At 47.5% G+C, this 15,718-nt stretch overlaps 1 protein-coding gene and 1 pseudogene across 1 annotated transcript in view; one reads left to right on the forward strand and one right to left on the reverse strand.

Moving 5' to 3' along the window:
• Nucleotides 1-91: 91 nt before the first annotated feature.
• On the reverse strand, nt 92-7,658 carry LOC102769525 (annotated as a pseudogene).
• Nucleotides 7,659-8,193: 535 nt separating this feature from the next.
• The window catches only part of GPR83 (G protein-coupled receptor 83), a gene marked incomplete at its 5' end in the record, with an annotated part of 15,714 nt that continues 8,189 nt past the window's right edge, over nt 8,194-15,718 (forward strand). The window contains 3 exons of the mRNA XM_006766884.2: nt 8,194-8,451; nt 12,948-13,073; nt 15,309-15,442. Of these exons, the coding sequence (XP_006766947.1) occupies nt 8,194-8,451; nt 12,948-13,073; nt 15,309-15,442 (518 nt within the window). The remainder of the gene's footprint in view (nt 8,452-12,947; nt 13,074-15,308; nt 15,443-15,718) is intronic.

Below are 15,718 nucleotides of genomic sequence, written 5' to 3' on the forward strand. Positions count from 1 at the left end.
GATGAGAGAGTTATTGATTGACTGTCTCTTGCATGCACCCTATTGGAAACTGAACCTGCAACCCAGGCATGTGCTCTGATCAGGAATCAAACCGTGACTTCTTGGTTCATAGGTTAACGCTCAGTCATTGAGCTACACCGGCAATTTTTAATTGCCAGCATTATGCTTTGTTCTTGGTAGAATCATCTTAGTTTCTTCTTTTTATGTTTCAATTATAAACCTTGGCTATATTGACTTCTGTGGTAGAAAATTCATCTGGAAGAAAAGTCAAGGTCTCCCTCAAGAGAATAAGATTCTTCGTGGCCGTCAATAAATTCTTTTCCAATAATGCTGAGCTTCATCAATATCATATTCAAGCATAACATTAGCCCCCATCCACAGACACACTTTAACGGTAGGAGGAACTGAAGCTTTGCCATACAAGTTTCCTGCCAGGAGGAATCTGGTCTCCAATGAATTGGTGGACACTTCTTCTGCATGTATTTTAGAATTTCTAAAGGCTGCTTAATTTTAGGAATCTGACCTTTTAGCCTCCCTTTCTTTTGAACAAGGTTGGGTTCCATAAACTTTTGCTTCTGGTACTGTTCATCCAGCTTCTTTAGTCCTGGCTATGCACCCATTCCCAGGCTATTTCATGAGGGACTCTACATCTTCCAACAACACAGCCCCAGGAATCCCTGGGTGGAGCCCTTCTCCACTCTCTGTAGCCCTTCTCCTAAGTCACAACATATTTCGTGACTGCCATCCTGGAGGAGCGAGAGCGCAACTCTTTAGTGGTATTTTTAAGAACAGTCTGCTTGGTTAAGATCGGGCTTTTCCATGCAGATCTGACTGGTTTACTTCACTGTGGTTTCTGTCCTCAGAGAGGGATGATCACTTTATTTCAAACACCACAGACTTCCTCTGTTGCCTGCAAGCTGAAATTTCAACTGTAATTGCTAGAATTTGTCTTTATTATCAGAGCATGAACTTTATAAAATAGAAGTCAGTATAAAATTAATGAGAAAAGACAACTTTTTATGTGTGCTCAAAACGAATGGCCTCAAGAGGTAATTCAAAAAAAAATGTTTATTAAAACATTTTTCAAAAACAGTGTAAGAACAGCGACAGCTCACATCCAGTGAGAAGGAGTTGCAAATCCAGTGATACTCTCTAGAAAACTTCACTTGTTAAAAACACACACACACACACACACACACACACCCACTAATCATTCCCTCCTCAATAAGATGCAGTATTAATCAAGTAGCTTAAATATCACGCTTAATCATCCTCTTTCACTTTCTGAGGATTTGATTTGAAGCAAAGCACACAGCAGAAATAAAAAAGAAGCAGAAAAAAATAGCTCGATAGTAATTAAGAACATAGAATTGCAGCTGATGCTAAGAAATCTGACTCAACCTGTAAGATTCCAGGAAATCTTCTTGAGACATTAATTTCATGGTTCTACCCATTAGAGAAACTGTATTGTCTTCTCTTTGCCCCCTCAGAGATTGAATGAAAAAAATCCTCATTTCTCCCTAGCTGGTTTGGCTCAGTGGATAGAGCGTCAGCCTGTGGACTGAAGGGTCCCAGGTTCGATTCCGGCCAAGGGCACATGCCTGGGTTGCAGGCTCAATCCCCAGTAGGGGGCATGCAGGAGGCAGCCAATCAAGGATTCTCTCTCATCATTGATGTTTCTACCTCTCTCCCTCTCCCTTCCTCTCTAAAATCAATAAAATATATATTTTTAAAAATCCTCATTTCAAATGCTTAACCAGCTACAGAACCAGAAAATACAGTTTTCACAGTTTTACCCTGAGTTCAGAAGATGGGGAGTCATATAATTTTAAGTGATTAAAATTTAGCTAAGTCCCAGGATCTTACTAGATAGAAAAAGGAGTATTCTGAATGAAGACTAGCAGTATCCTGGAGTGTCTTTCATCTCCCCTGTGTGAGGATGAACTAGGCTCCTAGAGGGAACATCAGGAATAAGATCTTCTGGCCTGGAAGAGCTGACCGTTTAGTGCAGTGGTTGGCAAACTCATTCGTCAACAGAGCCAAATATCAACAGTACAACGACTGAAATTTCTTTTGAGAGCCAAATTTTTTAAACTTAAACTATATAGGTAGGAACATCGTTATTAACTTAATTAGGGTACTCCTAAGCTGGCCTTTACTAAAAACGTCCTCAATTTGATTGAGGTACATTTGCTGAGGTCGACCCCTTCCAACTCTCCCATCCTCAACTCGTGCATGAATCTCGCGCACCTCCCCCGCGCTGCATATCCTGCAGCCCACCTGCGCTGTCTCCCGTCGCCCTACCACCCACCCGACCGACACCCCCCCACTTCTTCTAACACCACTTCTTCAAAATAGGCTTGCCCAGGCCGAAAACCGACTTCTGCGTATGGGCTACGAAGTTTCAATCACACTGTACGTGTGCCCGCACGTGGTATTTTGTGGAAGAGCCACACTCAAGGGGCCAAAGAGCTGCATGTGGCTCACGAGCCGTGGTTTGCCGACCACTGGTTTAGTGGGAAAGACTAAAGATAAGTCACAAATAGAGTACCACAAGGGCAGAGCAACATCAGGGAAATGGGTCACATGTTGTGGGAGCATTTTTAAGTGTGTAGATTTGGGGACACTGACTGCTTGGTCTGGGATGGTGGCAGTCAAGGGGATGAGAAGTCTTCACAAGAGAGACAACACTTGAGCTGGGCCTTAGAGACTGAAGAGGAGTTTTTATGGCCCTGGGGTAGGAGAGAGGAAGGTTCTGGACAGAGAAATAGCATCTTCAAACACACAGCACCATGAAATTGGTGGGCTGTGGGATGATCCCAATAGTCTATGATGAACAAGCGAACAACAGGAAAAGGAGCAAGTATAAGAAAGTGAGGGAAGAATGGGACATAATGAGTTTAGTTTGGAGCTTTTTGAGTTTTGAGTAAATGGGGATATTGCAGGTAAAAAGGTCCAGTCAACAGCTGAATGTATAATTTTGATCTGGAGCTTTCAACAAAGGTGGTAAGCAGAGCTACAGACCTTGGAGTCATTGGTGAGTGATGGTTCAAGCAGTGGAGGAGGCTGAATTCATCCAGGGGGACATTTAATTTAAGAGGAGCAGATAACGGAGAGCAGCACCCAGCATACAACAATGCTACCAATTATCTACATTATGTGTTAAATGGATTGTTATGGCCCTGACCGGTTTGGCTCAGTGGATGGAGCATCCGCCTGTGGACTGAAAGGTCCCAGGTTTGATTCCTGTCAAGGGCGTGTACCTTGGTTGCGGCTACATCCCCAGTGGGAGGTGTGCAGGAGGCAGCTGATCAACGTCTCTCTCTCATCGATGTTTCTAACTCTCTATCCCTCTCCTTTCCTCTCTGTAAAAAATCAATAAAATATATTAAAAAATAAATAAAATATATTTTTTAAAAAATAAATGGTTTGTTATGTGTTGGCCCAAGAACCATGCCACCATTTATAAAACTTTCTATGTAAAAGTGCAGAGTAAGAACTTTGGAGCCACAAACTGTAAGTTGGAGCTTGGGCGCACTGCCTTTGACTTATCCTAACCACATCTTTTTACCTATGGCTCCAGTGCACTGGAATCTGGAAACCCATTCCTAGCATAAGCTGCCTATACACTTTGTGTTTTTATTATATTTGGGAATATCCGAAGCTATGTTTTATATTTCAGGCCTACTCGGTTCATTTGTAACAAGTATGATGACATACTTTTGCCATGAATACAAACTCTGGGTGACTGCTGTGTGCCTGGCATGGTGCTAATTGCTCTTTCTTGCCCTCTGTCTGTCACTGTGATTGACACCAGAGAAGAATCGTGGGTGTGGTGAGTTTTGAACTTTTCAGGAAGCAAAACTGGTGTCAAAGTAGCAATTCCTTGTGGTGCCAGGAATGGTGATATGGTGAGGCTCTGAGAAACACCTCTTTCGAAGGCCTTTGTGTGATAGTATTCTACAATTCTTCACCTCATTTTTATTATAATATTTGTGAAGTGATTTTGCATTTTTCTTTTTTTTTGTTTCAAGTTCATTTGGAAGAGCTATACACTAAACTCTGTTCTCTGGCATGTCCAAGACGTGTGACTAATATCAGAGACAGAAACACAGGGGTGGGAAAAAGTAGGTTTTCAGTTATAATACAAAGAAATAATACAAGAATAAACTGTGTTTCGCAGACTCACAACAGTAAGCCTGTGTAATTACTATTTGGCACATACTGGCTGCATGCAGTGTCAGGTTTTATTCAGAAGGTACAAAAGAAGGAGTTGCTTCATTCTGCAAGAGTGGCTTTGTGTCTCCCCAGATCTCCTTAGGAATAGCATTGGTAATGTCACAGGACCAATGAAGCGTGTGAGGCAGGAATTTCTTTCTTTTTTAAGTTTTTTTTTTTTTTTCAGAGACAGGAAGGGAAAGGGAGAGAGAGATAGAAACATCAGTGATGAGAGAGAATTATTGATTGGCTGCCTCCTGCATGCCCTCCACTGGGAATCGAGCCTACAACCTGGGTATGTGCCCTGACTGGGAATCCAACCCTGACTTTCTGGTTCGTGGGTTGATGCTCAACCACTGAGCCACACTGGCTGGCCTGAGAAAGGACTTTCTTTTAGTAGCTTAGTCTTAGTGTGTGGTTAATGTGGGGGATGTTCTTATTTCATGAAGCGCTGGGCTGTTCCAGCAGTTCAGGGTAAGTTGGGTACGGCGAACAGGGCTGGGAACTCAGGAACTCAGGACTGGGAGCTAGGCTGTGCAGAGAACTGAATGCCTGGGGAAGAGGAAGAGGAAGTGAGTCTAGACTTTGTGTCTAATCGTGGCTATTGTCAGTACTCCCTAACCCTTCATCACTCCAGTCCAGTTGAGCTGCCTACTTGGCGAGCCAGAAGTGTGGGGGAATTACGCCACTAGGAGCAGTTGTCCATCAGTGGTTGACAGACGTTGGTGAGTAGCTATCCCAGCTCCCTCCCTCACTGGCTTTGCTTTTCACTGGCTTTCCCAGTAAAACTAAGCTCCACTCACCCACAGTGGCAGCTGGCCTGACAGTACACTTCCCTTCCTTGTCCCTCTGCTCCGCCTTCCTTTCCTTGTCTCACTTTTCTAATCTCCTACTGGTGTTTGCCTTCACCTCCAAATAAACCCTTGCACTAGAACAGCCGTGGGCAAACTATGGCCCGCGGGCCAGATCCGGCCCGTTTGAAATGAATAAAACTATTGAAAAAGAAGACCGTACCCTTTTATGTAATGATGTTTACTTTGAATTTATATTAGTTCACACAAACACTCCATCCATGCTTTTGTTCCGGCCCTCCGGTCCAGTTTAAGAACCCATTGTGGCCCTCGAGTCAAAAAGTTTGCCCACCCCTGCACTAGAATCTTTGGCTCAGGGTTTGCTTCTGCAGAAAGCTACAAAGTAAAGTATATTACCTCATCTTTCAGAAAGAAAGTTTCAGGCATCTGGCCCTCAGACCTACCAGATGGGCATGATGAGCAAGGAATCAAAGCTAAATCATTAGTTAAGTGGCCCAGATTATGCTTACATACCTTTGATTTATTTCTCTGGGCTCAATGCTGACTAGCCCTCTTCTGCCAATACATTCTTCCTCAACACTGGGCACAATTTGGGTAACCAGGATTCTGTTTTGTCAATTACCTTTACATTCCTTCTCCTCCATGACCTTGCCCTTCCCCCAAATGGTCCTAAGTCATCGTGAAGCATCAAATCCCCTTAAGCTCTTGAGTTACATGTTTACAGCATCTCTTGGTTTATTGCCTGTAGTCAAATACCTATTATTTCATATTCCTGGCACCCCTGTCCTTTCTCCTGGGATCAGTCACATAATCCTCTTTTCCAAGCACGTAATTCTATGGGACCTGACAGGTCCATCAGCAAAAATGAAGGACTCCTGCTCGCCACCCTTTTCCCCTGGTCACAGCTGCTTGCAGAGTGAATGGGAGGTGATAAAGGAGACAAGTGTGCACGTCTTTGAACTTGCTGATAAAATCACGGAGAGAGGTAGGTTGGAAGCTCTCGGAGGGGTTGAAGTCAAAGGAGGATTTTTCCTGTTTTCTTTGTTTGGTCTCAGACTGAAAACTTGGCAATCATCTTGACTCCTCCCTCCAGTCCCTGTCCGCCTCGCTCCTCCCCTTGCCAGAACCTTGTTTTAGGTCTCACCTCCTCCCCTGGATTACTTAGTCTCCAAGCCTCCTGCCTGAAGCCCGGCTCCTCCTGCTTCCATTAAGTTGCTAGCATGTTCTTTCTAAAATGCAAATCTGGTCTTATCCATCTCTACTTACAGCCCGCTGTGGCTTCCATTGCCCCCTGCCAATCCTTCACATCCGTACGAGGGTTTCAAAACTGGCGAGGCCCTTCTTGTTCAGGCTCCTTCCTACCTGTCTGGGCCTCTCTTCCCTCATCTCCTTGCAGAACACGATCTATTCTTTGTACTCCTGCAGCCGGTGGACGTGTCATACTCTTATTCCATGTCTTTGCGTGTACCGTGATCCCTTCCTTACAGATACTCCATCGGAGGAAGTACTCCCTTTGCCCCCTCCTCTATGCCCAACTGTCCCTTGCTCAGGACTGCACTGAAGTGTCACTTCCTTTGGAAAGACTTTCTTGACTTCCTCATACCTGGATAAGTAAGTACACCATGTCTTTTACCATGATGGCATTTAATCAAAACATTTTCTTTAAAAAAAATTTTTTTTAATTGACTTTAGAGAGAGGGAGGGGGACGGAGAGGGAGAGAGGGATAGACACATCAATGATGAGGGAGATTCATTGACCAGCTGCCTCCTGAATGCCCCCTCCTGGGGATGGAGCCCCAAACCCAGGCATATGCCCTGATGGGGAATTGAATCGTGACCTCTTGGCTCATAGGTTGGCGCTCAACCACTGAGCCACATCAGCCAAGCTCAAACCATTTCCTAATTATTGCTCAGTAACAGGGGCGCTTGACATGTGTCCCTGGAAAAGCTGATGTCTAATTTTCCTGGAAAAGTTCCAAAGTGAGAGATGGCTGGGCTGCCCCTCATGGCCCAGGGGGAAAAGAGGACTTTGGTGGGAGGGGCCTGTTCTCTGGGTTTAAGTGAGACAAAGGTGCGGGCTTTCGCCCAGGGGCACCTAGGCCTGATGGAGTCCCCACCAACGGCACTGCTCAGCAGGGTGAGATCACAATAGGAAGTCTCCCTGAGATCTGCCATTAGAGTAGGGGTGAAGGGGCGTTTACAAATAGCCAACCAATGGTTGCATCCCAGCACCACCGTGCAGGGTGTGTGTGTGTGTGGGGGGGGGGGGCGGGGGGATCCATACAGGGGTCCCTGTACTAAATCCCACATATAGGAAAAGGAGAGCTTGTCACCAAGCCCAGAAAAGTGAAGTAACTTCCCCAGGATGTTACAGCTCAGAAGTGACGCAGCTGGCATTTGCACCTGATCCCACAGGATCAGGCGGGTGCGTGGCGGGGCAAGGGTGTGCGGGAGAGACCTCACACTGGGTGTGAATACAGGTGAGCAAGATATCAAGATTTCCTGGAAAAGTGAGTGGGGAACAGAAAAAAAAACCAACAACAAAAACTACATGCATAATATCCCTAACTAGGATTCAAAACTTCCATGGCAGAAAACTCACTGTGAGCTGAGAAGTGGGCTACTCATCTCTTCGGATTCTCTGATCCTGTCAGAAGAATTTCCTGCTTTGAAGAGTTTCCTTGAGAAGCGAAGCCTCCCACGTGAGGTCTGAGTAAGTGGAAGGAAACAAAACAAGCCCCTGAGCTCGGCTGCAGTCTGGTCCCTGAAGGGTCTTGGAGAACCCCTACCATCGATGTCCTTGTTAACCTCGATCCCGGACCCACCAGGATTCGAGGACCCACCTCAGTGTTGGAAGCTCCCCCGCAAACCAGTGGGGTTCATCCTTGTCGCCCAACAGGGAGGCCCTGGAGCACAGACCGGCTCTCTGCGGGGTGCCCGACACCATCCCAACTCGCCCAGGCGCCAGGCTGCTCGCTTTGCAAGAACGAGGCTGAAGCAGAAGCCGAGCGGGCGAGTGCGCTCCGGGGAGCCAGGCTCGGACGCCCTGTCGCAGTTTTCGATATAAGCATAACCAATGGACACAGGACACTGGGGGGTAGGGGATGCTGGGGGACAATCAAGGGGGAAAAAAAGGAGACAAATGTATTACTCTTTGTAATATTTTAACAACTACACCTTCTCCGACTGGCAAAACTTTGTGGGCGGGCGGCGCTACGGGGCCGAGTCCCAGAACCCCACGGTGAAAGCGCTGCTCATCGTGGCTTACTCATTCATCATTGTCTTCTCGCTCTTTGGCAACGTCCTGGTGTGTCATGTCATCTTCAAGAACCAGCGAATGCACTCGGCCACCAGCCTCTTCATCGTCAACCTGGCCGTCGCCGACCTGATGATCACGCTCCTGAACACCCCCTTCACTTTGGTGAGGCCGGCGGGGCGCGCGCGGGGGTCCTCTCCTCGCTCTGTCCCGCTGCCCACCCCTCCACCCGCCACAATCTCTCTCCTCCTTTCTCTCGCTCCCTCCTTCCCTCCTCCACCCTCCCTCCCTCTCCCGCCTGTCTTCCTGTCTTCATCTCTTAGTCTCTTCTCTCTCTTGCTCTCTTAATTTCTCTCCTCTCCTGTTTTTCCATCTCAGTCTTTTTGTCAGTCTCTGTCGTTCTGTCCGCGTCTCTCTTGGAGCCTTCTGTCTCTCTTTGTCCGTCTCTCTGAGTCTTCATCATTTTTTCCTCCTTGTGACTCTTTCTGTGCCTCTGTTTGCAACCTTCCCCTCTTTACCTTTCTTGTTGGGTTGTGTTCTCCCCCCACCCCCACTACACGCCTTCTAACCCAGAGCTTCTGCAGCTGGTGGTGGTCTTGGGACAATGATTTTAGTGTCTTGCAGTCAGTTTTGAATGAATGAGCATCTTCCATTGAATGGTAAAGTCACTGAGCATGAGCTGGTTTGATAATTGAGCAGTACATCAAAGTCCCTTGAAATATAAGCAAAGATTGTTCCGTTACCCTCCTACCCCCACTCCTACCCACCACCACCACCATCCCTACCCCCGCCCCCCCAAGGTGAAGCCGATTAAATACACCCCTCTCCTCTCCGGATGGGGATGCATTGCGCCACAGGGGAAATATCAAACGATTGCTAATTGTTAATGGAACCTGAAGTGCACCTTTATTTAGACCACGTATTTAAATTGCATTTCTCTGCTGTGCGTTGACAGTGAGGCAGCCATGAAGTCTGTGTTGGAGAGGTTGGGCCCAGGGCTGGGACAGGCTGGGGCTTCTGCACAGGGAGGCAGGTGAGCCTCCTCCTGGAGCCTGGGCTGCTCGGTGTTAGTGGCGGTGTTAGTGGCGTCATTTCTGTCCCTCTGGGACTTGGGAGTGTACTTGGGAGTGTGGTGCTCATGGATGATTTAAGACTAGGAGGGCTTTGACTGAGCGATTATAATGACAGCTACGTCTTGTGTTCTTGTAGCACCAGTTAACATTTCCCACTAGAATAACACCTTATGGAATTTGAGCTGTTACCAAAGCAGTGTCTGTTCATATCTCTCTGTGTCTCATTGTTTCTCTTTGTCACATGACAACTACATTCTTTGTCCTCACTTATGAGAACATCACTCACATTTTACAGATGAGGAAACGAAGGCACTGAGGTGTTCAATCCCCTGTCCAAGGTCACTTCGCTAGTAAGTGGCAGAGCCAAGATGAGAATTACTTCCCTGATTAAAGTCCAGAGGTCTGTCCACTAAGCACCCACCCAGGAGTGGGAAAGGGGTGGTCTCGGGCCATGTTAGGCTACACTACTCGAAGCCGTGGGCTTTTCCTGTTCTCCTTCCAGGTCATGTCTAAAGGACTCCTGGCCACTCAGGGTCCTCTAGGCACTAACCAAGGACATGGGGGCTAGCAAACACCCCTGCCCCCTTCCACCATACTCCCCTCTGATGCCTGGAAGCACAAGAAAGTGCATCTCTGTCTCCCCTTGACTCCCCCCTTGGTTTCTGACCTGACAATCTGCAATGTTGGGGTTAGGCTGGGCCACCCAGGATGGGAACTGGAGGGTCCCAGGGCCTGGCTTTGGGCTGCTACCCAGAGTAGAATGCACAGCGAGATCTGCAACAGACCTGAGGTGGGTGGGGAGGGAGGCCACAGAACCCAGGCCAGGCTGCAGCCAAGATCTGGCAACCCCTGCCCTGGAGAATGTCCTTTGAGAGAGGAGCTCGCAAAGTCATGAGAACCCAGCACTACTTCCAGGTTGATTTAAAACAGCGTGGCCTTCAACCTGACCCCTGTACCTGTCCCAGTCCAAACTCCTATCACAGCTTCCAAGGTGCTGGCAACCAGGGAGAGTGAAAAGGTCAAGGGAGGGTCTTCTAAGGCGTCAGCCAGGCTCCTCCACTGGGTAAGAGGTCCTGTCTGCAGGCTGGTTGCTGACAGTAGCCTTTCTCTGCGGTATCTCTTTCTGTCCTCTTTGCATCCGATATCAGCATCAAGTGTAGCTCTGGTCATTGGGAGAACAATCACTTACAGTTCCCATGGTAGAGATACAGGGTATGGTGGAACCCTGAGGAGGGAGTCATTCATTCTGACCTACCAGAGTCCCAGGAGAAGGTCCAAGGATATCTTACCAAGAACATGACATTTCAAAGGGGCCAGAATGTGCTGGAATTTCCCAGGTCAGGATGAATGCTCAGTGCGGACAGAGGGACCTGGAGGAGCAAAGACAAGAGGCATCAAAGCTCATGTTGTGCTGAGGGACCGTTGCGTGGCTCAGTGTAGCTGGAGCAGCGGAAGCAGGAAGCCCAGTGAAGGACCCAGCGGGGCAGGAGAGAAGCAGGGCCAGAAAGGAAGGCTGGGCCCAGCCTGTTAATGGGCCTGGATATTCATAAGGCATCTGGCACTGTTCTCAGGGCCATGATGATTCTAAGCAGGAAGGTAACAATACAGTTTAAGAAAAATACTATCAGCAGCATGAAGGTTGAGTTACAAGGGGACAAGACCTGAGGACGAGGAAAGCTGCCAGGAGGCTGTAATAGTGCAGGTGAGAGATGATGGGGGACTCCACTAGAGCCAAAGTCTTCAGACTGAAGAGGAGGAAATGGATTGAAAACTATTTAGAGGTAGCACTGGTTGGCTTTAGCAATGCATTGAATATGGCAGGTGAGGAGTAGGCATAGCTAAAAATTTCTAGCTCTCTAATGTTATTGGACTATTCAAGGCCTCATGTCACTCCTCCCTGCCCATTCCAAAGATAGTCAAGTCCATGATCTGCTGGCCCAGCTTCATGATCTGGCCAGACTTGTTCCTCATGACTCTTCCACACTCTCCAGTCAATGCCATTCCACCCCTTATTCCCCAAACAGGTCCTGAGATTTCTGATCCAGTGCCAGATTCTTTGTTCTTATCCCCCCATGTGCAAATCCTACCTATTCCTTTTGAAAAAAATATATATATTTTAAATTGATTTCAGAGAAGAAGGGAGAGGGAGCAAAAGATAGAAACATCAATGATAAGAGAATTATTGATTGGCTGCCTCCTGTACATCCCACACTGGGGATCGAGCCCACAACCCGAATGTGTGCCCTGACCGGGAATCCAACCCTTTATTCATAGGTTGATGCTCAACAAATTAGCTGGGCCCTACCTATTATTTAAAGTTCATCTCAAATGTCTCGTGTCATAATAATGACAGTTCGCAGTGTTAAGTACTTGCTGTGGACTAAGCGCTGTTGTACCTACTTTATATGTAGTGTCTCCTGTTTGGCTTTCATAGCAACCATGTGCAAAGGGTTAGCCCCGTTTTATCGGTGATGAAAGTGAGACTCATAGGACCTGAGTGCATTGCCCAAGGTGACAGCTGTAAGTGGCAGATACCCTGCTGTAAACCACTACACACTATTCTTTCTGTTGGGCTCACCTGCTCTATTTTCCCCATTCATACCCTGCCTGGTGGCCTCAGTGCCCTTTGCTTGAGCCTTCTGCAGGGTGTTAAAAACTTTCTGTTTTTCATCTGAGGTACCCGAGTCTTCCTTTGCCCAGACTGGAAGCTCCTTTATCAGAATCAATGCTTGACCTCTCTTGGGCATGGGCCGTTACTCACAGGAGCTGCTCCAGCACTGACTGGATGGTGTGGGATGGGGCCTAAGTCGGCTCCTAAAGACTGCATTGCCCTGGAAGCTTCTCCAAGGTCCCTGGCTCTCCTTCCCAAATGATGGATTGCAAGGCCTGCTTAGCCAACATTGGAGAGCACAGCCCACACGCTATGTTGTGACTTTTCAGTTGTGTCTTCCTCATTATTCTGAACTCAATGGGCCAGGACTTAATTTTATTATTGTGAAAATACCTACATTCATTTCTAATAATATATTTCTAGCAATGTGCTAGGCATTGTGTCGCACCCTTTGTAAATTTTTAAAACACTTAACCCTTACATAAGTCTGCAAAGTAGAGATTTTAAGCCTTTGTTCTTTTTACAAATGAGCACACTGAGGTTCAGAGATTGCATACCTTGCTCAAGGTCACTCAGCTAGAAACTAGCAGAGGTGGGAAGGGTACGTTACAAGGGGACAAGACTGGAGGACAAGGAAAGCTGGGATGAGGCTACTGATCCAGGTGCGAGATAATAGCAGACTTCACCAGGGCCATGACCTTGGAACTGAAGCCCAAAGCCCATGCCCTTCCTATACTCTCCTGACACCTAACAGGGCCTGGCCCCAGCAGCATGATCGGAGGCTGTTGAACTGAATGATGGACAATGAGTCACACTAGAGAAAATCGATGTGTGACCCACAGTCTGCTGTGAAGAGTGGAAGATGGAGAGCTGGACGAGGCCTTCCAGGGGATGCTCCTTAGAGGCCACAGGGTTAGGGAGGTGGGGGTCAGGGTCAGGGCGTATCTGTCTCCTAACCTCTGCGGGCTTGTCTCCAGGTCCGCTTTGTGAACAGCACATGGGTGTTCGGGAAAGGCATGTGCCACGTCAGCCGCTTTGCCCAGTACTGCTCCCTGCACGTCTCTGTCCTGACTCTGACAGCCATTGCCGTGAACCGCCACCAGGTGAGGGCACCTCCCCCAGCACCCTGTCCTCCCCTCTCTGCCTTGTTTTCCAGAGAGGATGTGAGACCCTTAAACAGTATTTTAGCCCCTTTTTCAATGAATGCATTTGTCTTATTGAGTAGTATGAACGCTTAGATTAGAAGATTAATCCCTTTATACTAGGTGCTACGGAAAGTTATTCTCCGTTTATTGTTCCAGTGAAGACTCATTGCTAGTATTTTGTGTCTCAGAAATTAATGAGTTTGCTTTATAGGGAGAAAAGCAAACCTGGGAGATCACAGATGGAAAGAGAGTGACAAACAATTATAGGTCGGAGATAGGGCTCCTGGCTGGGAGATGGACATTCGCTTGCCCAAGCTGTTGATGAGGAAAACAAACTAGGGTGTCCAGGTGGCCAGAGCAGGCATTGGGGTGGGACAGGAAGGTCCTGTTCGCTGTCCTGCTTCAGCAGACACACATGGGTGGATATGGTGAGGGGAACTGAAGAGGATCTGGGTGTCCATCCTGGAGGAGGAGGGTTCCACGGCAGGTGTCTTATACTAACTCAGTGAACCCATGTTGAATACTTGGGTCTTTGCTGAATCAAGGAATAGAGGCTCAGAAAATGCTTACAGAACGTTTCCAAGATCATATGGCTGGCGAATAATGAAGCTGGGATTAGACTGAGGTCTCTCTGGCTCCAAGCACATTCTCTGATCATCGTCCACCCTGCTCTAGAAAGACGCAAGGCCACCCGCAAGGCCAATGTCATAGGGCCACCAGGACAAAGAGAGGTAGAATTGATGCTGAGTAGCTCCGAGAGGTGCCACAGGACTAAGAGGCTTCAAGATGCAGATGCAAAGATGCAGCTTAATATGAGGAAGAAGTGGCTAATGGAAGATTTCGAAAAACACACAGCTGCCTGGGGAGGTATGAGTTTCATGTACCAGCCATATTTAAGCAAAATCTGATAGGGATGTTCAGAGTAGATTCATGCATCTGATAGGGAATTGAGATCTCTTTATCCCTGCGATGCCATCATTTTGACATTTATGTTGCAGATGCTTTGGTGCAAAGTGTGAAAAGGTTGCACACAAATGTTTCCTGCCTTTTCTTAACCTTCTCCCCTAATTCAACAAGAAGGACTCTGGATTACCTTTCCCCGGCCTATGCTTATCCCATTTAACACAGCTACCTGAGAGTTGCCCCTTTGGTAAAGGTGGGTCTGAGGAACAGGGTGGGAGTATTGACCACGTTGCTGTAACATATACCCAGACAGGGGGCCCTGTCCCAAAGCCAGCGGAGTCTTTGAGCAGTGTCTGGGGCCTCGGGCCTAGGCTTTCAGTCCCTTCAGCAACCTGAACAACGGAGTGTGGGGGCAAAGGTGGCAAAGTCCAGAGTGGAGATGTGCTGGCACTGTCGAAAGCCTAGGTACTGTCTCCTGTAAAACCTTGAAAATGTTGGGAGAAAAATTTGGGAGGACACAGCCAGAATGTCCAGCGTGTCTTGGGATGGACTGCTGAGGTGGTGGCAGCTCTTTACGACCTATCCCCTGGGTCCTGGACTCACCTACCCCAAACTGCCTTTTTCAAGACATAATATTCGAATCTTAAAATGAGGATGCTGCTAAATACCCAAGTGTTTATTCAAAGCTTTTAGGAGAATCAGTTGGCAGACAGTAGCAATTTCAAGATGCTTTTCAGCCTGAAACCTATAATACTGGTTTTATTATCGGCCTGAGAAAGACATTTAGTAATGACTTCTATAAAGAGTGCTATGAACCCCCAAATCAATGTCAGTTCAGCTTCTCATGATAGGTGATGGGAGTCTCCTCTCCACAACTGTCACCCTCAGAGCCCTTTGTAGGCCAGCGGGCTTGGAATCATGAGGCGATGAGGTCAGATCCTGAGGTGGAGGCTGGCCCCGGCTTGTTCCTCTGCCAGCCTTGCTGTGGGGCTGTGGGTGTCCTGAACGCAGACCCATCTTTCACCCTCCCCATCTTCTCACTGCACCCTGGTCCTGCCACAGACGACTTTCATTACTGCCTGGAGACTCTGAGTCCAGGTGACACCCTCTTCCTAGCCCTGGAGGTGGGCTGTGGGTTGGTGTAGCTCAGGGGCTCAATAATGAATCAGAGGGTGCTTTACTTTATAAATAGGAGCTACCTGCTTTATTGTGAAGAGTGAGCCATGCCATTCAGATTTCTCATTTGTTTCAAAACTTCTTCAGCTGGTATGCAGTTTGCTTGTTTTCCAGGTCATTATGCATCCACTGAAACCCCGGATCTCCATCACAAAAGGTGCCATCTACATCGCAGTCATCTGGACCATGGCTACCTTCTTTTCACTCCCACATGCTATCTGCCAGAAATTATTTACCTTCAAGTACAGGTGAGATTAACCAGCAGGGAGCAGCCTGGGGACTCAGAGGACTTTGACACAGGGGAGTTACCAGTACCGGCCACCCAGAGGGAGCCAGAGCCATTCTCTCTGCCTCTCTCACATCCTGTTGTTTCCAGACCTGTGCCTCTCCTCTCCTTTTCTCTTCTTTTCTTTTCTTCTCTTTTCTTTTCTTTCTTTTCTCTTCCTCTTTTTCTATTTTATTAAAGAGAGCAGACATGATAACTTCAAAATATGTCTTCTTTTGAAAAAAATATTTTGATTGAT

The sequence above is a fragment of the Myotis davidii genome, unplaced genomic scaffold (genome assembly GCF_000327345.1).
Source record: "Myotis davidii unplaced genomic scaffold, ASM32734v1 scaffold641, whole genome shotgun sequence".
Taxonomy (NCBI): Eukaryota; Metazoa; Chordata; class Mammalia; order Chiroptera; family Vespertilionidae; genus Myotis; species Myotis davidii.